We start from the raw sequence: 27676 nt of genomic DNA, 5'->3' as shown, positions 1-27676 counted from the left end.
TTCTATTATTGTGTTATTTCCTTTATTATTGTAAACAGTGATGCTTACTGTATTATTCATGTGTGTAAATATTTGTGCTCATTGAAGGCTGTTTCCTTAAGGTAAGTTCTCAGAAGTTTATTTGCTAAAATCAGAGTATGCACATTGTTACGACTTTGATGTATACATACACACATGGACAGCTTGGCCTTCATTAAGGCCAACAACAGGAAAAGTTTTTGCAATGTATAACAGGGGATTCAGAGCCTTACTATATAAAGAGCCCTCACAAATCAATAAGGAAATAACAAATATTTTAGTAGAAAAATGGGAAAAACACTTGAACAAGAAATTTGCAAAAGGTGTAATACAAATGAAAAATAACCTGACAACGTCAATAGTATAATCAAAGAAATAAAACTTAAAATAGTGAGATAGTCTTGCCAATGTGAAGATTGGATGAGTTTTTGGTTTTCCGTTTTCAATAACATGTTTCAGGGGTCTGTGAATATTTGAAGAATCTCCCATTCATGTACTTTGCCACTGGGAGTTTAAATTGTTGCAGCCTTTCTGAAGGACAGTCTCATCCTGTCTTCCTGATTTAACTTTTCTTGCCTCCCCTGGGACCATAGTCCATCAGTTCTTCTCTCTTGGGCTGCAAAGGGTTCCTTCTCCCAGGATCCTATCTCCTTGCTGATACTTTCATTGTATTTAAATATATGTATTTATTTATTTATGTAAAAGAAAGGGGAGGTGGGAGTGAATAGGAGCTTGACCGGGTTCCCCTTAGAGCAGTCTTCCTTTCACTGCTGAACATTTCTAAAAAGAGTCCGTACCTGTTTTCTTATTTCTGAGGCTATGCCATCCAAGCTGCCTCTGCCTCTCTCCTGCTGAAAGCTTCCAGGTAGAGTTTTTCTTTGCCCTGCCCTCCTAATCTCCACCTCCCACCCCCAGGGCTGTGGCATCACCTGCCACCTCCTCCTTCCTGGCACTTCTCTGACCAAGCCTCCTCCCCCCTCCCTTTGCCCTCCCCCTCCCTCTCTTGACTGGTTCCCTGGGTGCTGCCCTCACCTCCTCACCTGTGCTGTTCCCAAAGAAACGCTCACTTCTCTCCTACTGCTCTCAGCCCAGGTGAGTACCTTTCTGCTGTGTTCTCCCAGCCTGAAACCCTCCTCTAAGCTTTGGCCTCATAGCCCAGCTTTGTAACCTACTTTTTTCCTGGGTCTGTGCTTGGCCAGCACTTCAAACTGAAATGTGTCCATGAGTAAATTTCACATCCTTTTCCTTCCACCTCCTTGTTTAACTTTTTTAAAATTTATCGGGTTAGGGCAGAGTGTCTCAACCTTGGCACTGTTGACGTTTTGGGCAGGACATTTCTTTGCTGAGGGGCACTGTCCTGTGCATTATAGGGCGTGTAGCAACAGCCCTGCCTTCTCCCCATAGATGCCAGTCCCACCCCCCTCCCCCAAATGTTTATAGACACCTCCAGATGTCCCCCAGAGGGCGAAATTGCCCCTGGTTGGAAATCACTGGGTTAAGGTGTCAACGCTGATTATTTCTTGGGCTTATCCTTATTTTTCCGTTGCTCTTGGTAAAAAATGGCATCTACAACTTAATTTTTATTATAGCACTTGTTACGGCTTTGAACTTTGTTTTAACTGATAAATATACAGTGAAAATAATATCCTTTAACATTTTTCACAGGTATTGAATCATTAAATGAAACATATATTACTGTTTTCTTTCCTAGTAAGTAGTATTAGAAAATTTAAAATTTGGGGGGGTGGGTGGAGTGCCCTGGATATCAGCATATCCTGCAGGATTACGTAATCGCTCTGTGCTATCCACTTTCTCAGATGAATGGATGTCCTAGTTTCAGCCACTGTGAAAGGATAAAACAGCTCATTAAAGTGTGCCAGATGCTTCGTTTGCCAGTATTTCACTAAAAAGGGAATACTGTTTAGCTTTAAGAATTCTGTAATAGACTCAAAAAGTTTGCCATTACGAAATGAAAGTGTCCCTGTTAAAAATGTGTGAAAATTTCACCAGTGAACAATGTTTTAGATACTATTTAACGTTTTTTTCAAAAGTCTCTTTAGATACAAGAAAATGAACTTTGAACATGCACAGTAAGTTTGAGTTACTGAGATTTCAGCCTCTGAGGCACAGGACCAGGGTTTGCATATGAAGTCTGTCAGGCATCCCTTGATGTTGTTTTCAGTGGGACAGTTTAAATAAGGTTGTTACATATATAAGTAGCAGACAGTTTAAATAAGGTTGTTACACTATGTAAGTAGAGGACTGAGGCCAATTTTGCTGAGCTGGAAAGACAAACCCCACCAGATTATTCGAGCCACATGTAAAGAATCTTGAATATGTTGATTGCAGCTTGAGAAATGGCAGAAGGGAAATTAGCCTGACTTGACTTCTTTTCTTTTTTTTCTCTTTTCCTTTTTCTTTTGTTTTGCTATTAACCCTGAAAAGTTGGCCTCTGTATTTGATTCAGTGCCTTCATTACATCAATTCCAATAAAGCTTGGACTGTTCAGTTTACATTGAACCGTGGGTACACACAGTGGCAGCCCTGAGAGCCATTTGGTCGGAGGCACCTTGCAAATTAGGGAAATGAGGTCCTGTGTGGAGGTGGAAGGGCAGGTCGGACCTGGTGGTGGTGTCACGTGATTGGGATTTCCCGGGTTCAGACGCAACCTGTTAGTGCCGGGGCTGGGTATCAAAGGTGCAAAAAGGTACAAAAAACTGCAAATCTCTGTGGAACTGACCATCTCTTGGACCAGCCATTGTCTGTAGCCTCGTTGCATCAGCAGATGGGCCACTTCTGCTCAGGAACGCCTGCTGTGTCTGGAGCTGTGCTCGGGGCATTTCCTGGTTTACACAAACCTGGAGCTCTGCCAGTGTTGACAGAGTTAAAGCCTTTCCCTTCTCGTGATCGATTAAAAAAAAAAAAATTAACTACAATACAATTGCCACTTGTTCTGCATTACTCACCTTGCCTGCTCAGAGCACATCCACTCTCCCTGTTACAACATGTTGGGATAAAGTATTTTAACGATTGAGAAAGCGGTTTGGGAATATTCGAAGGGCCTTTAGCCACTGGCTTGGGTACTCAGGCTTTTCTGTTCTTGGTTCTGCTTTGATAAACTAGCCTAAAACCCGGACTGCACTCTTTTGGGGACTGTAAACTGCCAAGGATGCAGAGCCAGAGAGGGTGTAGGCAGAGACGAACAGACCTAACTGACATATAGGGATAGATGAAGCAACACTCTTTGGTTGACCATTAACTATATTCAGGGCTTGGGTGCAAAAATATAGGAAGAAATGAACTGATGAATAGGTCGTGCCTAAATCATTTCCGTTTCAGTTAATAAATCACGGACTGGCCTCGGATCAGAGTTGACGATGCCAAAACGTTGGTGGGAGGAAAAGGTGGAGACAGACCCAGGAGGACTTTTGAGACCGTTCACCAGTGTACAATGTATCACAGTAGTGTTTCTAAACAACACTGATCCCACCTGGCCTGGTCCCATGGTCTTGTGGCCTAAAGCACAGAATTTAACCTCTAATGCACACCTCATCCCAGCAGCCCAGTGACTCTGTAGCAGTCATTTAACCCGGGCTTGTTTTTCTACATATTCCAAGGCTAATGGCATAAGGTTTCATAGTTCTCAAAGGACAAATTGATTGTATTGCTGTTTGTTAGCGAATACGGCAATCTGTCCTTCAGACACTATATAGTAAACAGATTGATAAAGCAGGTTAATCTTTTCACCATTTCTGGATTAAAATGATTAGCGAAGATGTGTCAGGAGGCCGCGTACTGTGGTGGACTGAGGGGAGTCTTATAGGAAATGCTGGGCTCACTGTCATTCGCCAGCCACATGACATTGGTCTACCAACTCAAGTTCGCTTATTGATGGAGTGAGGACAGAAGTCACCCATTTTTAGCGTGGTTATGAGGCTAACTGTGATCATGTCTGTAAAACTTCTGGCTCAGACTCTGGCGCACACCTGCCACTGATGGTGGTGGTGGCTGATAAGTAATAATGAACATGTTTGTCGCCCTGGAAAGAGGCAGCGTATGTGCGTTGGTGTGGCCCTTCCATTACTGACTGTGACGGTCCCAGCATAAAGAGGCGTTCGTTTCTTCTTGAACTTATTCACCACTTACTAACTCAGCACCACATCCTCCAATAGAATTTATGAAGCATATGCATCCATTTGGGGGTAGATGTGTTTAAAAACAAATTCTTGGAAAATGTATTATCAGAACCCTGAAAAGTATGCTTTAAATCTAAGAATGGGAGACACGGTAAGTGTTAATAAGTAAATTGGATTACTAAAGGATGTGCAGGAAATAATGTTAGTCTAAAGACAGATGAGAAAGAGTGTATTATTGTCATATTTATGTTTTCTGTTTCCTGTGTCTTCCTTGGATCTTCTCATTGGGTCCTTTCCCCAAGTAGAAGACCAAGAGGGGCATCCAGATTTAAGCATCTTGAGTCACATGACTCAGAAGGCTGTGGTCTGCCTCTGCGATGCTGGGGCTCCAGCATGAACCAGTCCTGTCCAGGCCCCAGGGATGGGAATAACCTGGCCTTTGGGCATCGCCTGACCTCCCGTTTCCTAGCAACTTCCAACCGCTCAGCGGAATATTTTGTGGGTTCCTAATTTATACTTAACAGATATTGGCTGTGTCTAAGGCTGGCTAATTTCCCATTATGACTTGTAGACAACCAGTTTAATACATGAATAAGCAAGAGAAAGGACTCCTAGGAAGCTGCACTCCCCATGTCCCCTTCTCACCAGACCCTCATTTTCCTTTGGGAAAGTAGAATTTACCAAGGACATGCCAATACGATGCCACTTCTCTCAGAGAAGACCGTGTGGAACAGTTTTCAAGTAAAGTTCTCCATTTGACTTTTTTCTGTTAGCCCAGCCTGTATTGATGAATATTTATAAATCAGCTACATCCATTATCAAAGAGGTGGCTCTTTGCTTAGTGAATTCTTTTAAGCAAACGTAGACTGGTAGCTTCTGCTCAGTCTCTTCCTGTAGAAATGGGGTGGTGAGATGGGGTGATTTCTCAAACTCCTTCCAGCTCTCAACTAGCATGAATTGGTGAAATCATATTTTTTCTAATATTTGACATTTCTGGGCTTAGGCTCAAATTTTCCCGAGGTGCCATTTTTATTTTCCTACTTTTTATGACAGTTCAAACTCTTTGGTCCCAATATGGCTTTTTATTTATTTGCCTCTAAAAACCATTGTTCTCCTCTGCATCCTCATTTTTTCAAAAGAACAGGTTTTTTTGGAACTAAGTATGGTGAATGACCTCTGGTTTCCAGGGGGTCAGAAGTTTTTTTGTCTCAGAAGTTCAAATACCTTAAAGCAAGAAACCATAGAAGTATATGCTCTGGATTATTATCTGTACACTGAGTAACGCTGCCATGATGGCATGTCTTAGTACCTACTGATGTAGCATTGTAAAAGTCGTAACTCTGGCCGAGTATTACAGCTCTCAGTGTGACACATTTTCCTGGACGTAGGTGACTGTCTGCTTACTGGACACCATCCTCTCTTTCTTTCCTCCTCACCCCCCTGCCGTACATTTTCGTCCTTAGCGTCCTTGTCACATCGACATGACCTTGGTGATGGTATAAACCACTGGGTAAGTTTCACAGCTATTTTAGCATTTTCATGACTGATTTGAGCCTCCTTGCCAGCATCTACAGAGAGCAACAGCTGCCTCCCTAATTTGTATTTCTCAGCATGGTTTTTCACAGCGAGTCTGAATAAAAGGGGACTGTGACCTGTTCAGTAATGGTGGATGGAGAAGTAGAAATAGAACAGCAGTGAATAGAGAGAGATTCAAGTTTAGTTTAGCAAGATAAAAAGCGTTTAATTACATTCGTTAGATAAAATGGCAACAGATTATACCCAAGAGGGAGGCTGTTCTGTGAGGATTTCCAGACGGGGTTTACGCTAAGGTTTGGACCTTCTGTTGTTGGCTTTACCACGGTTTGTGGTCTGATTTAGGACAAACCTTTAGTCCTTCCCTCCCTCCCCACTTTTTCAGTGTTTTTCTGAGGTTGTCTTTCAACACATATTAACTGACAGGGTGATCTTTTTTTTTTTTTTTTTTTTTTTGTGGTACGTGGCCCTCTCACTGCTGTGGCCTCTCCCGTTGCGGAGCACAGGCTCCGGACGCGCAGGCTCAGCGGCCATGGCTCACGGGCCCAGCCGCTCCGCGGCATGTGGGATCTTCCCAGACCGGGGCACGAACCTGCATCGGCAGGCAGACTCTCAACCACTGCACCACCAGGGAAGCCCTCAATTTTTTTTTTAAATCTTGATCTACGAACCCCTAATTTTACATGTATGTGGCTTATTCAGAATTTAAATTTGCCCTCCAACCGGCCGTCTCGTCCGTCCATTATTTTTACTCCCTTGTCGAGTGAACATGTTGCTTTTCTTCGCATAGACCTCAGTCCCTTAGTTTCTCTTGATCGTGAAATCGTGTTGGGATTTCATTATCTTCTTGCCTCAGTTGGATTCGTTGGTGGGCCTTTCGTTGGTGGGCCCACATATTTTAAAGAGTGCTCAAACCATCACATGGCCAGCTTCGAATGATCACAAGCTGAGCCCGGACACAAAACAATGTCCCAGGTCTGGCAGGAGGCGTGAGCCATTTAGTCATGAACTTGTGGCGTCTGTAAGGTCCCTTGGCTCGCCGACCTCGCCTCCCTTCAGATGGACAGCCTCATATTGGGTGATGCTCTTGTCCTCCTCTTTCTCAGACTCCATGGTTTGCCGGACAGTATTGAGAAGAGTGCTCCGGTGGATTCTAGGGCATGTTTGCGCCGGCCTCGGAGGAGGAGACCTCCCTGCTCTCGCCTCCCTCCCTCGAAGCCTTCCCACACCCCTAGCGTGATGTCAGCTTCCCACTTCTGCACGTGACCTCACCTTGAGAACCAGCTGGGGCCTGAGAACATCGGCTCTTAGCCAGCTTGCCCGCCCTCCTCCTCCGCAGCATCCTGTCTCCCCCACTTTGTCAGGTCTTTGCTACATTTTGAGAACCACCTTCCTGGCACCACCCTGTCCCGGGCCTCCTGCCTATTTGGCCGCTTCCAATGAGGCCGCCACCTAGCGGTTCTCACCGTGGCCATGGAACCTGAGTCCATGCATTCTGTCTTTGATTCTGTCTTCCCTGACCTAGATTTGAACTTGACCACAACCCTGGGATGTCTGTCTGGCTTTGACACAACACACCAGCTCATGTCGCCACTGCTGACCACTGCTCCCTTGCTCATTTGCCTTCTGAGTGTTTTTGCGGCTGACGGTATTAACCGCTGTAGAGTATTAAGCCATACATCAGCCTCGCGTTTTCACCATGGATCTTGATCTCTCTGGAGTCTGAGCCCGTTCCTCGCTGGCGCCCCCTCCTTCCTAGGGGTGATCCTTCCCTTCCTCCACAGGACCTCGTCCAACTACCAAGAGACCACACAGGTGTGTCACACACACACACACACATGATACCCTTGATGTCCCTTTGGGCAGACCCCAACTCTTCAGTGACAGGACACAAAATAACTCGGCCAACAGTGACCTACACAGCATACAAATACATAAGGATCACATTTTAGAAGAAGCGTTTGTTTAGAGGCTTCACAATATTACGGCTTCACAGCGATGCATCTGCAATTCCCTTGGTCCTTCCTCAAGGTTGCAAAATGGCTGCCACAGTGGCAGCCATCACATCCTCACAGAACGTCCTTATTCAGTTCTTTCAACAGATGGTTTTTGAGGATCTGTTGTACTCTTGGGATGCGTCTCTGAATAAAGCAAACAAAGGCTTTGGCCTCTCAGAGTAAGCATTACCTCTGAAAGGAATCAGGGCTGGGCCAAAAGGAATGGCTCTCCTTTTATTAGGAAGAAGAAAAAAAATAAATCTCAGTAGATTTACCTCACATCTCCCTGGTGCTGGCTTCTCTGCTTGGTTCTAGGGCCAGCCTGGGGCCTGTGGCTGAGCCTCACTACACGGGAAGTTAAGAGTGAATATCTGGCAAAGGTGAATGGGTTTGCAGAGTTGACTTAGAATGATCTCACTCCCAGGACAGCTGCCCTGAGTACAGTGGGAGTTCCGTTAACAAGGGAGGCTTCACGGGCCCCACTGGAGAATAAAACTTGAGACGAGGAGTGGAGGGGATGAAGCTGGAAATGCAGAAAGACAAATGTTTGGATTTTATCTTGTGTACAGTTCCGAGAACTTTTGTAACAGAGATGTGATATCAGATTTTCTGAATAGGTACTTTATGCTTGTAACAGTTTTGAGAAAGGATTTAGGTAAGTACACTTCCCTTATCTGTTGCGCCTGATTTAATGTTAAACAATAGAAAGGGGAATAAGTCTAGTCCTTCATGCAAAATTGATAAAACTGTAATAACGGCAGGTTTGTGTACATGATTATCAAGAAGTTTCTTAGGATTACCCAAAATTGACATTGGTACCTCCTAAAGCAGCACCTCTCAAATTATATATAGCAAGAGAGAACTTCTCTTTATTCTTGCCAATTCGTTGTGGACTGGTGCCTTTTTTTTTTTTTTTTTTTTTTAAATACCACGCCACGTGGCATGCAGGATCTCAGTTCCCTAGCAGGGATCAAACCCATGCCCCCTGCAGTAGAAATGCAGCATCCCACCCACTGGACCGCCAGGGAAGTCCAGACTGGTACTTTTGAAAAATAGAATAAAAATGATGTGGCCGTGTCATCTTGCTGTAGAAGTTCTTAAATGCTTACTCCCACTTTCCGTGTCCATCTCCTCATGGCCTGGCACCTGTCACAGGCCACACTTGGAGTCATGCCCACCTGGTTTTCCTACAAGAAGGAAGAGCCCAGAATCTAGACAGAGGTCCTAGTGCTCGCCAGTCACGTGACCTTGGGCACAGCACACAAGTTGTATCCGATTCACCTCCTCCATGCATGTGATGGAATAATCTTCCTGGCTTGCCCGCTTGCCTTAATAGGGTTCTTTCAGATTCAATTAAGGTAACGAAGATCCTTTGTACAGAGTCACCCATATTTAAATAATAGATACCATTGTTTGCTGCTTCTCGAGTTTAATTTAGGAGGGAAACCATCTCTTCTTTTCAATGGTGAGAATTGAACGCCAGCTCCACTGTTAGCGATCCAGGGGGGTCTCATTTTTGCAGGAACACACTGCTTTCTGTCTTCCCCACGTGAGTGGCAGAGGGCACCGGGGGGCCTCATCCCCATGAGGGGTCTGATGTGCAGGCACGAAGACCAGGAACTTCCTGCAGGGTTTGCTGGGAATTCATGGCCCAGAGCGAGGCAGAGCGGGGGTGTCTGCCTGCTTCCCTTGTATGCAGGGGAGGAGAGGAAACCCAGCAGTGAGCAATATTCAACATGCACAGCCAGCGGGAGGAAGGGCGGTCAGAGCAGCAGGTGCAGGGCCGGTTGTTAAAGGCAGGAAACCGGAAAGGCATAAGAATGGAAGAAAGAAGCCATGGAGGAGGCCTGTATTCTTGTAACTCAAGGAAGCGCTCGACCAAATGTTAATACGTGTGGTTTTCAGGACATTTATGCGGTTTGGAAACAAGTTTGTGACATGGCCACAATGGCAGCTAAGATTCAAAAGAGGAAGTGTCCCACGGACCCACTTAAGGTGCTCGGGCCAAACATTGGGAGCTGTTAGGCATATAGCCTTTGTAAGCATTTACTTGCCAAGTTTGGGGGAAAAAACATCACAATGTCTGTGTTCCCATTCTGGCCTGTTCAATCTAACTGTTACAACTTCCCCCAGTGGTGCTCTGTTTCTGGGTGCTGAAGATTCTGGGTTCACTGACTTGTTAAAAATAAAACAGGGCTTCCCTGGTGGCGCAGTGGTTGGGAGTCCGCCTGCCGATGCAGGAGACATGGGTTCGCGCCCTGGTCTGGGAAGATCCCACATGCTGCGGAGTGGCTGGGCCCGTGAGCCATGGCCGCTGAGCCTGCGCGTCCGGAGCCTGTGCTCCGCAACGGGAGAGGCCACGACAGTGAGAGGCCAATTAAATAAAACAAATGTGATGCCCCCGGAATATTCTGGAGTGACTTTGGAAACAAAACATAAATTCATTCGGAAAATGAAATTAACATATTTTGTTTGAGAGTCATCGTGTTGATATTTCACACTTTATTTGAAGTTAATGGAAATTCTTTGCATCTCATTTCTTTGTTTAGAGTCATTGGCCTCAGGAAAACTCTTCATGAGGTCTCTTCTGTTTCATGTTATTTGTGGGAGTGTTGGTTTTCACCTTTGAACAATGGGTAATGTTTTCAATGAGAAGAAGTATGTGTTATTTGTCTCTTTAAGCCGTGTATTAAAATAGTCCGACAGTTTGTTTATGTAAAAGATGCTTCAAGTTTCAAACAAATGCAAGTAGAATATGGTATCAAGCTGTCCAAGTCCTTATAGAGCAGAGGTTCAGCCTAATTTATTAGGGCAGCACTACCCAGTAGAAGTAAGATGTGAGTCATGTATGTAATTAAAATTTTTCCAGTAGCCACCCTTAAAAATTTTTTTTGTGAAATTAGGCTTTAGCCCAACAAATCCGAAATGTTATTTCAACAGGTAATAAATTTCACAATTATTGACATATTTTTTATTTTATTTCCATATTGATTTCTCGAAATCTGGTGTATAAAATTACCTTTGGAACACAGTTCAGTTTGTACTATTTGAGTGCGCCATTTCCCTGGCTTTCACTCTCCAGCTCAGGTTGGCAAACTTCTTCTGTAATTGACAAGATAGGAAATATTTTAGGCTTTGCCACTGTCCTGTGAAAGCAGTTACAATGCATGGCAGTGTTCCAATAAAACTTTATTTACAAAACAGATGGCAGCCCAGATGTGGCTCCAAGGCTGTTCTTTGCCAGCCCCTACTCTAACTGAATGTATTGTCTCATTTGTGTTTTAATCTTCAGAAGTTGATTTCTGTTTTGGCTTAAAGTCTGCTACCAAGATAGCTATTGTGATGAATTTCATTCAGGAATATTTAGGGCAAATGTATCAGGAAACAAACTCCATTGTTAAACAATGAATACTCTGGAGCTACAGGAACTTCCCACCCCGCCTCCTGAACTTGCACCTTGCAGAGGAGCAGTGTAGCTAGTGGCTTTAATGCAGACTCAACCCTCACTCTCCCCTGGCTCTGTCTCAGAGGAGCTTCGTGACCCTAGATGAGTTAATTAACCTCTCTGTGCCTCAGGTTATGCATCAGTAAAACGGGAATGAGGATGATCGCTACCTCAGAGTTGCCAAAGTTCAAGAAAAGCTAGCATTACAAAGTAAGCATGGTGCGTGGCACTTAGTCCTTGGCACATGTGAGCCTTCATTCTTACTGCTGCCATGACTGCTGCTGCTACTAGTCTGTTACTACTAATAGCAGTAGTTCTGCTACTACTACCACCACCACCACCCTAGAGATCCATAAACAGTCTAATCCGGGCACCAGAACAGACGCACATCAGCCACCCACAGACGCTCACAGCATCTACTCACACGAAGTCTCTTTGGACTTGAACTTGTGGATAAGTAAAGGAGTTACAGCATTCTAGGGAAGCTTTGGCAGAAGCTGCAGAGATTCTGATGTTGGGAGAAGTAAGTACCTGTTGTTCCTCTGTCTTGGTAACTGCGGTGTGATGTGGCTCAGATCACTCATTCTTTGGACCTGTTTAATGAAGATGCTGATAGCTGCCCTGCCCACCTCACAGGGCGGCAGAGATGAACACACGACATCTGGTCTATACAGTGCTGTGCAAATGTCAGCTGGAACGCAATAGAAAATTGGCAAATTTAAATTTCAAGTTATTCTTCTCGTCAGTAATTAGTTTCTGACTGGTTGATTGAAATGTCAAACCGATGTTGACACAATATAAGCAGGGAGTCCACAGTGTCACCCTTTCATAGAACAAGAGCCTGTCTCACATATAAGGCATCTCAGTCATCACCTTTCCTTAGAGGTAGAGGCTGGGCAGAGATAGAGGAGGTTATAAAGCTTCACACTGCGGTGATCACCTTCCTATTCTGTGGGGGGGCTCCTAACCGTTGGCACCAAAAGTACAGAACTGCATCCACCATGAAACAGAGGGGGTCAGGGATGGAGCCAGGGATGGAAGTGTTGACAGGAAATTTCCTGGTGTGGGGACTCCAGGGTTCCACTTTATTTCCTTTCATTCAGTAAAAGCTGAATAGAAAACAGCAAAGGGTAGAACCAACCTAAATGTCCCTCCCTAGGGAGCTGATTAGACACATTCTAGTAATGACAGTGTGCTGCTGTGAAAAAACACAGGAGATCTGTGTGTCCTCACAGGGAGTTCTCCAGGATGATCTTAGGCAAATAGAGCAAAACGTCAAACATGTCTTTGCTTTTTTTTTAAAAAAAAAAAAATGAAGCTTGTATTTATTTGTATGTGCATGCATGCATCTGTATACATGCACACACAGTCCTACATTTATACATGCATAGAATACGTCTGGAAGAAAACACAGGAAACTGGCAAGGGTGGTTTTCTCCAGGAGAGCTGTGGGGTTTTCATTACATATATTCTCTATATTTTTGATTAAAAAAAAAAAAAACCTTTGCATGCATTATTCTTTCATTTAATGATAATGGAGAAAACAAGGCTTTACTTGTATCTCCCAATGTCTTTTACATCTGTCCTCATTAAATACTATGCTGAAAAGTGCCTTCAGTGCATCTTGACCTGAACTCTTTCCCATAGAAACACATCCCAGTTGTGTCATATGAACAACTGAAAAAAATAGGCGGGTATTGAGCTGTGTTTTCGGCTTGTTCTCTAGAAACACATTCTGAGGACTGCTTGGACCTTGTGACTGGTATGCTTTAGAGTTGAGGCTAAGCCAGCATTAGAGTTGGGTTTTTCTGCTGCTGTTCTCATCAAAGTAAATCAACTCTAGTTGGGTAGAATTAGTTTCCTTAAGGTTTTCTTCCACCATCCATCTATTTAATTGTTCCATTCCAGTATAAACATATAGTGGTATCAGGATCGCGACTCCTTTTGCCTCTAAGTCTTAGACTGAATAGAATCCATGTCCAAAGCTACTTTAGTTGCAGGTTTTCCCCCCAGTCCTTCTCTGTGATGTTGTTTCATACATTTGTAATACATTTAGATTCTTTTGTGACAATCTGAGTTATTTCCTGGCATGATCCTACAGGGTTCATTCTTTTGCTGTAAAGTTGTGCGGATTTTGACAAATGTGTCATGTCACGGAGCCACCGTTATAGTATCATATGGAATAGTTTCCCCAACCTAGAATTTTCCTCTTCTTTATTCAGCCCTCCCCCAGGTCCTGGCAACCACTCATTTTTCTACCATCTCTATAGCTTTGCCTTATTCAGAGTATCATGCAATTGGAATCACATACGTACACTTAGCACTATGTATGTAAGGTTCCTCTGTGTCTTTTGAGGGCTTGACAGCTTTTTTTTTTTTTTAAATCTGAATAATATTCAGTTGAATGAATGTACCCCAGTTTCTTTTTCATTCACCTATGGAAGGACATGATGATTGCTTCCAGCTTTTAATGGCTATGAATAAACCTGTTATAAACATTCACGTGTATGTTTTTGTGTGAATATAAGTGTTCAACTCAGTTGGGTAAATACAGTCAGCCCTCCCGATCCAAGGGTTTCACGTCCGGGAATTCAACCAAGCTCAGATCAAAAATATTCAGGAGAAAAAATTCCAGAAAGTTCCAAAAAGAAAAACATGAATTTGTCACATGCCGGCAACTCTTTACATAGCAGTTACATTATATTTATATAGCTATCTAGGTAGCATTTACATTGTATTAGGTATTATAAGTAACCTAGAAACGAAGTATACAGGAGGATGTGCATAGGTTATATGCATATACTACACCATTTAATATAAGGGACTTGAACATATGTGGATTTTGGTATACATGGAGGGTGGGGTCCTGGATCCAATCCCCTGTAGGTACAGAGGAATGACTGTACCTAGGAGTGTGATTGCTGGATTATATGTTAAGACTATGTCTAGCTTTGTAAGAAACTATCTTCCAAACGGGCTGCATCGTTTTGCATTCAGCCAGCTGTGAGTTAAGGTTCCTGTTGTTCCATATCCTTGTCAGCACTTGGTATTAGTCAGTTTTCTGGATTTTACCATTCTAATAGGTGTGCAGTGGCATGTCATTGTTTTCATTTGCAGTTTCCTGAGATATCTGATGTTGAGTGTGTTTCCATATGCTTCTTAGTCATCCCTATAGATTCTTTGATGGTGTCTCTGATCAGATCTTCTACCTTTTTAAAAAATTGGGTTGTGTTTTTGTATTGTCAACTTGTAAGTGTTCTTTGTGTATTTTGATTACAGTCTTTTTCAGCTATGTATTTTTCAAACATTTTCCCAGTGTATTTCTTGTCTTTTCATTGTCTTAACAATGTCTTTCACAGAGAAGTTGATTTTAATGAAATCTAACTTAGCAGCTTTTCCTTTCTTGTACTGTGCTTTTGATATTGTTTCTAAGTTATCACCAAACAAGTACATTGAAACAGCTGTAAACAGGACCACCCTTTCATTTATGCAATACAGTAGGATAAGTGGGTACCTATCTGAGGTGTCGAGTCCAGTGGTTAGCAATTTAGTGAGAAATTCCTAAGATTCAGCTCCTGCCCAAAGGAATTTATACTCTTATGAAGGTTCTCATGGATACGTCTAATGGATATTTTAAAAAAATTGTGAGAAATAGATTCACAGACATAGGAAACAAACTTATGGTTACTAAAGGGGAAAAGGGAGGGGGATGAATTAGGAGTTTGGGATTAGCCAATACACATGATTATATATAAAATAACGAGGACCTACTGCATAGCATAGGGAACTATATTCAGTGTCTAGTAATAACCTATAATAGAAAAGAATCTGAAAAAGAAATATATATGTAAATATATATATGTAAAACTGAATCACTTCCCTATACAGCTGAAACTAACACAACAGTGTAAATCAACTATACTTCAATTTAAAAAAAAATGTGACACGAGGAACAGCATGGTCAAGGTCACAGATTGCACCAGTTGGATACATCCAGAACAATTTTATTGAGGAGGGAGTATTTGAGAAACCCCTAAAATATCCATGAAACTCAACAGTTAGAGACAACGGGAGGGCATTTCAGGTGGAGAAGTTGGCTTTAGCCAGATGAGACAGGAAGTGAAGGTTTTAGTCAGAAAACAGCTAGAGTTATCTCTAATTTGACTAAAACGTGGAGGGTGTGTGTGGGTGTATTGACTGGAGAGGTAGATTGGAGCTTACTGGGGGGGGGGGCTCCCATGTGAAATTGAAGCCCTTGTCTTAATTTGGGGTGCGCTGTAAGTTCAGGAGCAGGGAGGGGGTATAATAGGGCTAAGGCTGTGCCTTAGGAAGGTTTCATGTACGCATATTTATGTTCAAAGTTTTCTTCCCATTAAGTAGTTGGGGTTTGTGTGGACCTGAGGTGTGGACCACAGTTTCCACCTATAACAGCTTGAAGTTCCTTGCTTTTCAACTGTGCTCGTCTGGGAAGGGTGTGGTTTGAAGGCTGTACTGGGTGAGTGAGAAATTTCCACGCTCTGTAATCTGACCCCCCGGGACTGACCAATAGCTTTAACCAGTTGCGTAACCATGATGCTTCCCCTTCCTCGCCTGGGAGGGGGATGCGTTTGCCTCTTTTCTCAAAACGTGGAACTTAGCTAGTGGCAACAGCTGTGTCGAATGTTGAACTGCCCCAGAGAGAAATGACTGATGTGAGACAAAGACCCTTTGTCTCTAGTTTAATTGGCTTTTGTTTACTTCCTTTTCAAGGTCAGGAAAGTTATACTGCTGCTTTAGTAACCATGCTTTTGAAAACCGTTCAAAGCATGATAAACTCATGCTATTTATTAACTGCTTTTGAGAATTTGATGTAACACAGACAGCAAATAAAGATGGAGAGGCCTCACGTCTTAATTTTTTGTTAAGTTAATTAGTAGGGAGTGAGGACAGGAGTCTTGTCGCCACTCAGTGTAAGGTTGGGCATGATATCTTGTAAGTGTAACATAACTGACTTGGTAAACTCTAATGTAATTTTTAATTCTTAAAGTTGATGAAGGGTTATCAGGCTTCTAAAGGTGTGTTTGCTTGTTTGTGTTTAAAGCTGAATTAGGGTAAAGGCATATCCCATGATCCTAATGCAAATACAAATATTCCTAATATATTAAATAGTCTCTGTAATCCTGGCATCTCTCACTCCACAATGTTTACTTAGCAAAATGAAGAATCATGTAATGGTTTTACCCAGAATCAACTTATTTTACATTTCTTGGGATGCTGGATACTAATCCTCCACGATACGGACTGTGTAATAAGTCCCTCCAATGCAGAGCTAGTATGTAGGTAGATAAAAGTTTACGGTATTTCACAGAGGAAGACAGTCAGGGGCCATTAAAAAACACAATGAGAAAAGTAGAACTCTTTCATTTTAATTAATTTTAGAATGTTATACCACTCACTTTGAGAAACAATCTACCAGTGTTGGGTTGGAGGTAAATCTTATCGATATAAAGTTCTAAAAAATTATTTTTGTATTAGGCTACTAAGGTAGGGCAATAAAACAAGTGTTGGCATAATGCTTAGATCCCATGTCTGGTTACTCTGTGCTCTGAGGACCCGTATGTCCAGGCCCAGGGCTTGCTTCCATATTGCATTCCAAGCAGATTGGAGCCAAAGAGAACCTGCATTTGTCGGGTCAGAGCAGGGGCTGGGTTTGCTCTGGGTCATCCCATACAGTTGCCTCTGGTTGCTCAGTTCATGGAAGGTTCTTCATAAATACTTTTGATTGATGAAAACAGTAAGTAATGTTTACTTTTACCTCATCTCTAAGACATTGAGATCCTATCAAGTGGCTGGTTTTTAGACTTTGAATAAATTAAGCGTCTTCTTAAAAGGGAGAGAAGGACCACTTCTGGAAATAAATTGTAGCCTGTGTTCAGAAGCGCCCGCATGAATTATCAAGTTGCATTTATTATTAAAGCAAAAGCAGTCATCATTAAATACGTTGTCACCTGCGGGCTCCTTCCACGGGATGGAGTTCAACGTGTCTGAGTGTGTTCTTCTGTCCACTGTGGTGTATCGGCTCTTCTCGAGCGCCTGTCCTTGGCAGGTGGTATCCAGGGAGGAGAGGCAGGTGGAGTTGCAACCACAAGTGAGTCAAGGAACATTTGAATTCTGTCAGTCCTCTGACGCTGAGACACAAAGTAACGGTGCTGTCAGCCTTTCGTTGTCTGTGTTAATGGGACCAGTGACTGGAGACGGATTTGCACAGAGTTTGCTATTTGATTTCCCAAAAGGTGTCCTCTGTCCACTAGTTGTTTCTGTGTATAGATATTTGGCTGAACTCAGTGCAGTGTGCCGGTTTCTGTTCTACATTGCCGTGGCCCTTAGAATTGTGATTTTTTATATCACCTGTATTTACACCAGGTCAGCACCTGACAGGTTGTCCCTAAGGCCCCCTCCTTAGTGTTAAAATTTTTAGAAAATGTCTCCATGTGCCCAAAAGACCGAGTGTTCTGGAAATGCTACAGTATAGGGTGCGTTCTCTGCCCGGATTTCATTGCAGTCTTTTCCCGAAAGAAGTTTCTAGCTCACTCCTTTGAGAATTATATCCTCTGGAAATATGCCTCCGGTTTTATAACATGTCAGTAGAAAAATATGGTTCGTATCAAGTTTGATTCACATACTAGTTTTCAGGAATGCAAAGTTCTTTGAGCTTTAATTGTTTGATTTAAGCAAATATTAACTGGTTTGAACAAGTCATTTAGCCTTGCTCACTTCCAGTTTCCTTATCCGCAAAATGCAATAATATTACTCATCTAACCCACCCATCGGGTTTCTGCCTTCGAGTGCTGTATGAGTTGAAGGATTGCTGTGGGCACCTCGCACGTACAAACAAGAGGACTTGGTTCCTGCAAGGCTGCTAAACGAGCATTTGAAATTCTACAAACAAGAGGACTTGGTTCCTGCAAGGCTGCTAAACGAGCATTTGAAATTCTATGTGTATGATCATCAGTAGATCTTTGAGGTTAGAATAATAAAATTCTTCTTTTTAAAAATTATTAATGTTTTTAAGATTATGTATTTTATGGTTGCCGTCTTAGACTATAAAATAATATAGGCTCCTTAAAGGAATTGAGAATCTGTTGATTAACATCTATGAAAAATGATTCAAAAATTAAGGCAAAATAAAATACCTGGTTGACAGAAGTTAGTATTGAGAAGGAAACTTAACTTTGAGCTTCCTGTCAGCCAAGGCAAAAAGGGTAATACAATGCATTTTCTACTGTGTGTTCTCTTTTAATCACTGTATCTATTTTCAGTTTATTTTGTCTTGCCTTAATTCCTCTTTGGCACAAGGTGCGTAAGTAAGTTACCGTGAGTTATAATAGTCATCAGTTTATGAATGTAGAGTCAGACTAAGCATGTTATTTCTTCTAGAGAGAACAGTTTTCTCCCCTGATATCAAATTTTTAAAAAAATTGCTCTCATAGATCCATGTTAAGTGATATTACATAACAGTGGATGACAGCAGAGTGAAATAAGAGTCACTTCTGTGCCAGTCCTGCGTCCTTGTCCAGCTTGTGTCTCTTCTCTTCAGGAGACTCTGAGGCATGGAGAGGGTCTGACCTCAGCAGTAGAGCCGGATTTCCCACCACCCGCTGACTCGGTTTCTAGTCGATGTAATGCTTAATCAGAGTGTGTCTGACTTTGGCCGTCAGAGGATAGCTCCTTCTCTCTGCAGTCCTGGCTGGCCCCTGCCAGTACCCCCTGACCTCGGCGTGGCAGGCTGCATTCCCACCCCACCCCCTGTCCCTGGACTCTTCTCAGGGCTTCTCCATTGGTTTCTGTGAGACCTCAAATGCTGAAAAGCATTAGAACTTAAAGGGTCCACAGGTAATTAACTATTCTATTTCCTTTAATTAAACAAACACAGATTGAATGTCCTCTTACCGTGGACAGGTGACTATTTCCAAGTCCACCATCACACTTCTTATTGTCTCTATGCAGTACTTTTTTTTTTTTTTTTTTTTTTTTTTGCGGTACACGGGCCTCTCACCGCTGCGGCCTCTCCCGCTGCGGAGCACAGGCTCCGGACGCGCAGGCCCAGCGGCCATGGCTCACGGGCCCAGCTGCTCCGCGGCATGTGGGATCCTCCCGGACTGGGGCACGAACCCGCATTCCCTGCATCGGCAGGTGGACTCTCAACCACTGTGGCCACCAGGGAAGCCCTCTATGCAGTATTTTTGAAATTATGGAAGGCTAGGTAATGTTTGGGGTAATCATATTCATTAACACATAAATGCATTTTTCTTTTCTTTGTTGTTGTAAAACACCTCCCCTGTCTTGTGTCCCTGTTTGCCAGCACGTCTGTTGCCCTTTATTTAGATTTTTAGCTGCAGAAGCTTGGGCTTACCCTAATTGATTTTTGTGGAGGGCTTAGCATGCTCTGTTACCAGTCATTTGTTTTGTCTAGGCATTCTGAAATCTTATTTTTTCAGATTGTAGAGGAGAAAGTTCTAATTTTTTTTTTTTTAGAATTAAATTACCTGAAGCTAAAAATATTTAACCCTGTCTCCAGGATACAAACTCTCTTGCATCCGTCTCTCTTCGTCCATTTTAAATGTCTCCATGTCAGTCTGGCTTTTACAATACCTTTTTTCCTAAGCTTTATTGAGCTATAAATCACATACCATGCAACTGACTCATTTGAAGTGTACAATTCAATGGTTTTTCATAGATTCACAGAGATGTGCAACCATCACCACAGACACTTAAAACATTTTCATTACCTCAAAAAGAAATCTCCTTAGGGGACTTCCCTGGTGGCACAGTGGTTGGGAATCCGCCTGCCAATGCAGGGAACACGGTTTGATCCCTGGTCCGAGAAGATCCCACATGCCGTGGAGCAACTAAGCCCGTGCGCCACAACTACTGATCCTGTGCTCTAGAGCCCGCGTGTCACAACTACTGAAGCCCGCATGCCTAGAGCCCATGCTCTGCAACAAGAGAAGCCACCGCAACAAGAAGCCCATGCACCACAGCAAAGAGTAGTCCCCGCTCGCTGCAACTTGAGAAAGCCCACGCAGCAACGAAGACCCAACGCAGCCAAAAATAAAGAAATAAAATAAATAAATTTATAAAAAAAGAAATGCCCTACTTCTTGGCTGTCCCCGCTCTGTCTCCCCATCCCCTCCACCACCCCTTAGCAGCCACCACTCTACCTTCTGTCTCTGTAGATTTCCTGTCCTGGACGTCTCACATGAATGGAATCACGTAACACGTGGTATTTCGTAACTGGCTTCGTTCACTTAGTATAATGTTCTCAAGGCTCATCCATGTTGCAGCATGTAGCAGCGCTTTATTTTTTTACGGCCAGTAATATTCCGTTTTATGGATAGACCATTTTGTTTGTCTTCTCATCGGTTGATGGACATTTGGGTCGTTTGCACTTTAAGGTTCCCTTACAGCAGCTTCGCCCCTGATCTCCCTGCTTCTCTGCCTCTGTGTCCACGCTGTTCAAAGTAGGACCTCTACAATCCATTCTGTACCTGATTTTTTTTTTTTTTTACTTTGTAAAAAAAAAAAAAAAAAGTGTCTTCAAAGATATATAGCCAAATAGAAATTTTTCATATTGTACATACGTGATTATTTCCTTCTTTTAGTGCCGTCTCATTTTCCCCCCTTTTTTCTCAGCTGTCTCTTCTTCCCACCACCCATAGTAGTGCTCCCCACTCAGTAACAGCCTGGCATGTCTCCTCCTATCCTTTTCTGCACATTGTGTATCTAAATGTGTATATTCACACACATGTACATACATAGAGCAGGTGTTTTATTTGATGGGGTCATTGTTATACATACTTTTCTGCATCTTCTTTTTCTCACCTTTCAAAAAGGCTTGAGAGTTAACTGGGGCATCTTTAATTTGGTCTTATTTTGTAATGGCCGCCTAACACTTCATGATGGGCATGATATCAAAATAGACCCAGCCATGCCTCTGGTCTTGTTTCCAGTTTTGCTGCTACCAACACGGGGATCCTTCTACAGCACAGGTCTGCCCCCGGCGGGCAGATCGCGATCCTGGAAACAGTGGCATCAAACTTGAGTGCCGTGTCCACCAACAGCTCAGGTCCCCGTCCACCTCCGCGTTCCATCCTGGACTGAACTATGAACATGCCAGGTTCTCTTTCCACCTCTTGGCTTTGGTTTGTGCTGTGTTCTCTGTGTAGAATGTCCCTTCCCCTCCAGCAGTGAGTGGGAGTTGTGAGAGCCCAAACTCTGGGTCAGACCTGGGTTCAAATTCACGTGACACCCATGCCCCCTCAGTACTTCTCTTTGTCCCGTGTTCCCAAGGAACGTAACTTTAATTTTTAGTATGGTTTTGTAGTAGGCCATCTACCAAATAAGTAGTGATGTTTGGCATACCTGTCACCCTCCTAAATTTCAGGGTCCTTGGAAACAGAATCAGCCCTGTGAGGCTATGCAAGTGAGGGTCAGAGGGTATAAGGGAAATCTCTGTACCTTCCTCTCAATTTTGCTGTGAACCTAAAACCGCTCTTTAAAAAAATTAGTCTTAAAAAAAAAAGCTGTGGAGACAGTAAAAAGATTAGTGGTTGCCAGCTGTTGGGGAGAGGTAGAAGTGAATAGATGAAGCACAGGATTTTTAGGACAGCAAGACCACTCTGTGCGATGCTCTGATGATGGACACGTGTCATTACATAGTCATCAAAACCCATAGAATGTACAGCACCAAGAGTGAACCCTGATGTCAGATATGCACTTGGGGTGATTAGGATGTGTCATGTGGGTTCATCAGTTGTAATGAATGTCCTACTCTGGTGATGGGTTTTGATTTAAGACAAAAAAGAATCCAGCCCCCGCCTTTTGTTTCCCCCGAAAGCATGAATCACAAAACCTTGGCGCATAGTAGGTGTTTAATCATTTAGATTCAGTAAACGGATCAAGACCAGACTCCTGGGACTATAATTGCCCCGGTTTATGACTGTTACTTCCCAAATCCTGCCTTGCTGTCGGTCATCAAAACTTCACAGTTAGGACACTGCCGGCAGTCTTTGGAGGGAGGACCTCCAGTTCTGGAAAAGAGTTACCAGTACAGACTGGAGTGCATTAGCTGAAGTTTTGAAAGGCCACATGCCTTTGAGTTGTGACTTGTCCACCCTCCAGCTGTGTCATCTTTGAACATTAAATTCACCAGAAAGAAAAGGAAGTTGAGACCCACCAATGGAAATACAGGTCTACTCCCCTCGTGATTGCCCTGTGTGTTGCCCAGGGCGACAATCTGCGAACAGATCCCCCTTCCCCCGGTTAAATTTCTGTGAAGGGGCAGAAACACAATCACAATGGGAGCCTGGAAAGAGTGGCCACTCCTGGTGGCTCCCTCCCACCCTCCCTCCCCTCCCGAGGCTGTATGAAATCCTACAACCACACCACACTAATTAGCCCGAGAATGGAAGGGGTTGTCATGGCGACCGAGCACTTTTTAAAGCACAGGAATGGTGTTCATTATTGTTCAGTGTCTTTAGCTGTGGCGAAAAGGTCAGTGTGGCAGTTGTTTTCCATATGAATTTTGGCCTGAGAGCCAAACCGAAGGTGGAATGTTCCTCGGAGGGACTGGAAGATGGTAAGTGCCGCTGGACTTTTTGGATGGGGTGTCCCTTTAGTAATATTTTTCAGAGTGTTTTAATAACTAGTGCCAAACTAAGGAATTGTACGGACTTTGTTAAGTAGAGATTGAAAGAAAAGGAGCAAGGAAAAAAGTATGGGTCAGGAACAGTGAAAGTTTGAGAGAGATTTAGAGAGTTTTTTTTTTTTTTAATTTAACAAGTCTTTGAGCATCAAATGAATAAATATGAAATTCGTAGCTTTCTCTATGAATTAACAAAGTTAACTAAGTCTCATGCCTTATTCAGTGTTTGTTTTATATTAGCTCTACAGGTCGTTGTGGATCGCTACTGTTCAGATTATATTCCCAAATAAATCTAACAGAAGCATTTTAACCAAATACCCTCAGAACAGTTGCCTCTCTCTCTGTGTTTCAATCCGAAGATAAGGGAAAGGAGTTATCAAGGCTAATTTTTTCATGCTTTTATTTTATTCTTTCTTGTCTAGGGATATTTGAAATAATTAAGACCAGAAACCAGTGAGCCCCAGTTCTTTGGATATTCGCCCTTATTTATTGGCTAGACTCCGGTAGAATACTGCTGAGTAGACATCTGACCCCAGTGTTTGTAGGAGAAATTAAATATGAGACGAGTCATCCTGCTGGATATGATGGCAGCTTTTCCATCAAACGCTGCAAGGGAGATTTACAGAGCATTCTTCAGATTTATTTTTTTGCTAGCTTGGAAAGCGTACAGAATAACATGGCTTTCAGCCTGATTTTGTGTTAATGACTGGCTGTGTTTTTAAGGCTCGCAAATTTAAGCCACTTACCGTCTTTGCACTTTTTAACAATGTACTTGTGTTCTATGGCACTATTTTTCAGTCATTTTGTACACAGTTGTGTAAGATAAGAAAATACGAATTAATTAAAGGGAATGGGGTATTTGGATTAAAACACAAATCACTGCCCAAAAAGCTGTGAGTGGGAAATGGCATACTTTTGGGCTTTACCCTGAAAGACTATTGTCCTGTCAGCAACACCAGTTTGTTTGGCAACTGAACAGATAAGAGAATATGGTTCAGAATGTTATGTCTTGGCTTGATTTCCTCTGTCTTTTGTTTGTATGTTCTGGGATTAATTTATTTAGTGACCATAGCATGGAGCTCGATAAATGGGGTTTCTGACTAGAAATTGAGAAAATTAATTTTTTTTCATTTTTGTCTGTTTTCTCCACTTACAAACTCTCCTTTTCCTCCCCAGCCCCTAACCCCGCCCCCAGCCCTCACTAGATCACTGCATTCTTCAGCTAAAAAAAATGCCTGGAAATTGAATTTTGAAAAGTAAATAAAGTGATATTTGCATGACACTTAAGATTCTTTGGAAAACATAGCATTAAAAATGGTGGTCCATTTATGAAATTTGTAAAATAATCAGAAATTTGAACCTGGATATTAATATCAGGGAATTATTGGTATCTTTTAAGATAGTGTTGTGGTTCTATTTTAAAAAATGATACTGGAACACTTCCCTGGCGGTCCAGTGGTCCACACTTCCACTGCAGGGGGCACGGGTTCCATCCCTGGTCAGGGAACTGATCTCACATGCCGCAAAGCACAGCCCAAAAATTAAAAAATAAAAGTGATACTGATATATTTACAAATGAGAGTGTGTACTATCTGGGACTTCAAAAAAAATCCAAGGTCAGGGAGTAAGTGGGCTAAGGATGGGGGTGCAGCATTGACATGGGTGCTGGCTGTTACAGCTAGGCTATGGGTATGTGGGGTGGGGTTTGTTTTCTGTTTTGTATATTTGTGTAGGTTCAAAATGTGTGTGTTTAAAACCATGGCGGGGGGGGGGGGGGTGTGTGCGGTCTTGTTAACGTCATCTTCTCACCTCTTGGCATGTTTTAGATGCCCGACCAGTTTGAACAGGCAGTTGTGGTCAACCAGCTGCGGTACTCCGGGATGCTGGAGACAGTCAGGATCCGGAAAGCTGGGTATGCTGTCCGAAGACCCTTCCAGGATTTTTACAAAAGGCAAGACAGAGCTGCAGAGACCCTCTTTCTTTGCAGAGGGGCTGGGGAACGGATTTTAGCGCAAGGTGACGCTGGGCATTCTTCTTTTGCAGATATAAGGTGCTGGCGAGGAACGTGGCTCTGCCTGAGGACGTGAGGGGCAAGTGCACGGCCCTGCTGCAGCTCTATGACGCCTCCAACAGCGAGTGGCAGCTGGGGAAGACGAAGGTAAAATTTCGGAGAAAGAACGACCGTCCCATCAACCCCCTGAGAGATGTTTGAGTTCGGTGTTCTGTGATGACTGCTAGCCAACTGTTTTTCCAATGTTGGGAAGATACGCATGGTATCATGCTAGCCATACTCTTTGTCCTCCCAACATGAGTCTTTTATCTGAAGTCCTTGATTTTCAGGGACTGTGTTCTTGGGGACACATTGAAGCATCGGATCCTAAGTGCGTGTGTTTTCATTCAGTCAGTCAACAAATGTTGGCTGATGGGCAACTCAGTGCCAGGGAAGAACTGGGCAGCCTCTGGCATCTAAGAAGTGATACCCCAGACCCTTCTAACTTTGCATTATAAGAATAGAATACTGAATGTTCTCCCTGCATCACAGGAGCTGTTGTGTGGGAGACCAGCAAGTAGTCCAAAATCCGGCAGGTTACCCAAAGTCCAGTCTGGAAAGCCAAGTTGAAATCCATTTTTTTAAACATGCAGGTGTGACTGAGGCCTTTACCCCTTAGCTGAGTGATAAGCAGTCTGGCCTCAACAGCAAAACTTAGCCATAAAATTGGCAGTATGACCTCTTCTCCCTGTATCAGGAACTTCCAGAGCTCTCATTTGGGGTTCCATTCTCCTTCTGCCACCTACCTCCAGGGTCTTATCACACAGGAGAGGCAGAAATGCAGGCAGCTGGGGGTTGGCCTTTGAGTGTATGGTTGTCTTCAAAAGTAAGAAGTGTTCCTCAAGCTTCATCCTCCTGACTCTACAAGTAGGAATGGAGCAGCAGAGAAATATTTTAAAGTTTCTGCTTACATTATGTTTTTAACCTAGGAGTTTCTTTGTTTAAAAAAAAGAAAGAGGAGGAAGAGGGAAACAGAGACACATATCTTGCAGTTTGACTGTCTTCATCTCAGAGCTTCTCTGACAAAATACCATAGACAGGGTGGCTTAAGCACAGACATTTATTTCACACAGTTCTGGAGGCTGGAATTCTGAGATCAGGGTGCCAGCATGGTCAGGTTCTGGTGAAGGTCTCCTTCCCGGTTTATAGACAGCTGCCTTCTTACTGTGTCCTGACACGGTGGAGAGTGAGTTCTGGTCTCTCTTCCTCCTCTTATAAGGGCACTAATCCTATCATGGGGCCCCACCCTCCTAAACGTAATTACTTCCTAAAGGCCTGACTTTCAAATACCATCACATTGGGGGTTAGGGCTGCAGCATAAGAATTCAGTCTATAACATTGATGTGAGATTAATGACAAGTATTTAGGCATCACCTGGAGCCCACTTAGCAAAGGAAAGTGTATAATGAACATACTCTTCTGCTCTTGAAGGATTTCAGCTGGCCAGGTATTTAAGATGCAAACATCTAGCAAGGTAGAGATGGCATGCAGAGGTATTGTATTAGTTATCTATTGCTGTGTAACAGACAGCCATAAACTTAGCAGCTTTAACAACACACACCAATTACCTCAATGACCTCTATGGGTCAGGGGTCCAGGCACAGCTTAGCTGGTCCTCTGTCAGGGTGTCAGAGTGTCAGCTGGGGCTGCATTCCCTTCTGGAGCTTGGGGTCCTCTTCCAATCTCACGTGGCTCTAGAATGCCCTTCTTTGCAGTTGTAGGACTGAGGCTGCAGTCCCACTGGACCCTCTTTTCCTGCTGGCTGCCCCCTGGGGCCACTCTCAGCTTCTAGAGGTCCCCCCACAGTTTTTAACCACCTGACCCCCTCCCACGCCCTCCCACTTCTTCAGGGCCAGCAGGAGACACTCCTGCCCCAGTCTCCTAAGGTGGAGTCTTATATGATGTAACATATCCATAAGAGTGATAGCCCATCACCGTTGCCATGTTCTAGAAGAAAGTCACGGGTTCCACCCACACTAATAGGATTAAACAAGGGTGTAACTCATTGGGGGTCACCTTGGGGTGTGTCCTCCCAGGTGTATAGGTCTCTTTACCTGGAATTCTCCACCCTCCCCTCCACCCCGTTTAGCCAACTCCTCCTTCAAGTCTCTGCTTAGATGCAGGCTTTGACAGGAACCCTATTTGACATTCTTCACTGCACCCTGAACCAAAACTCATCCCTAAACTGGGCTAAGCCCCCTTCTCTGTCATTGACATCTTTCTGTTTTCTGCCCTGTTATAACACTTAACATGCTGTCATGTTTTCTTGGTATTACCTGGTGACTTGTCTACAATCACCCAATAGAGAACGTAGAGTTCATTGTTCGTTCTTCTACACAACACAATGCACGTAGTAGGAGTTCACATAGTAGGAGCTCAGTCAGTGTCTGTTAAATGCTAAAAAACTATAAAGTGATGGCACAAGATGTTGTATGTTGAGTCACTCAAAGGACTTTCTAAAGAAGTTGGTTCAAGTGGAGCTCTTGGCAGTATAATATAGTCTGATCTGATTTTTTTAATTAAAAAGGTATTACATTCTCTATAAACTGATATCCGCCTCCTGTCTCACTGCCTTATACCATGGAATAACATCAAAGATTATTGACTCACCCAGCCAATACCGGTCTCTTTTCTGAGCTCTGAAAAAATCAATCCAACTTCATTTACAATTTACGGTGGAAATCAGGCCCCAGCAAGACTTAGAACTGGGTGTAGCACAGGGATACGGAGACATAAAGACATGGGCATTGCCCCCGGTTTACTAAGTTTCTGGGAGATAAGTCATCCCATACAACTGATAAATTATGCAGTGTG

The 27676-nt window shown here is 43.3% G+C and overlaps 1 protein-coding gene across 1 annotated transcript in view; it reads left to right on the top strand.

Moving 5' to 3' along the window:
- Positions 1–27676, top strand: part of MYO10 (myosin X) — a 215886-nt gene that overhangs the window by 154463 nt on the left and 33747 nt on the right. The window contains exons 20-21 of the mRNA XM_065874870.1: positions 24639–24763; positions 24856–24970. Of these exons, the coding sequence (XP_065730942.1) occupies positions 24639–24763; positions 24856–24970 (240 nt within the window). The remainder of the gene's footprint in view (positions 1–24638; positions 24764–24855; positions 24971–27676) is intronic.

This window comes from Phocoena phocoena, chromosome 3 (assembly GCF_963924675.1).
Source record: "Phocoena phocoena chromosome 3, mPhoPho1.1, whole genome shotgun sequence".
In the NCBI taxonomy this organism is placed as follows: Eukaryota; Metazoa; Chordata; class Mammalia; order Artiodactyla; family Phocoenidae; genus Phocoena; species Phocoena phocoena.
The sequence above is the reverse complement of the archived record's forward strand: the minus strand, read 5'-3'. Positions and strand labels throughout refer to the sequence as shown.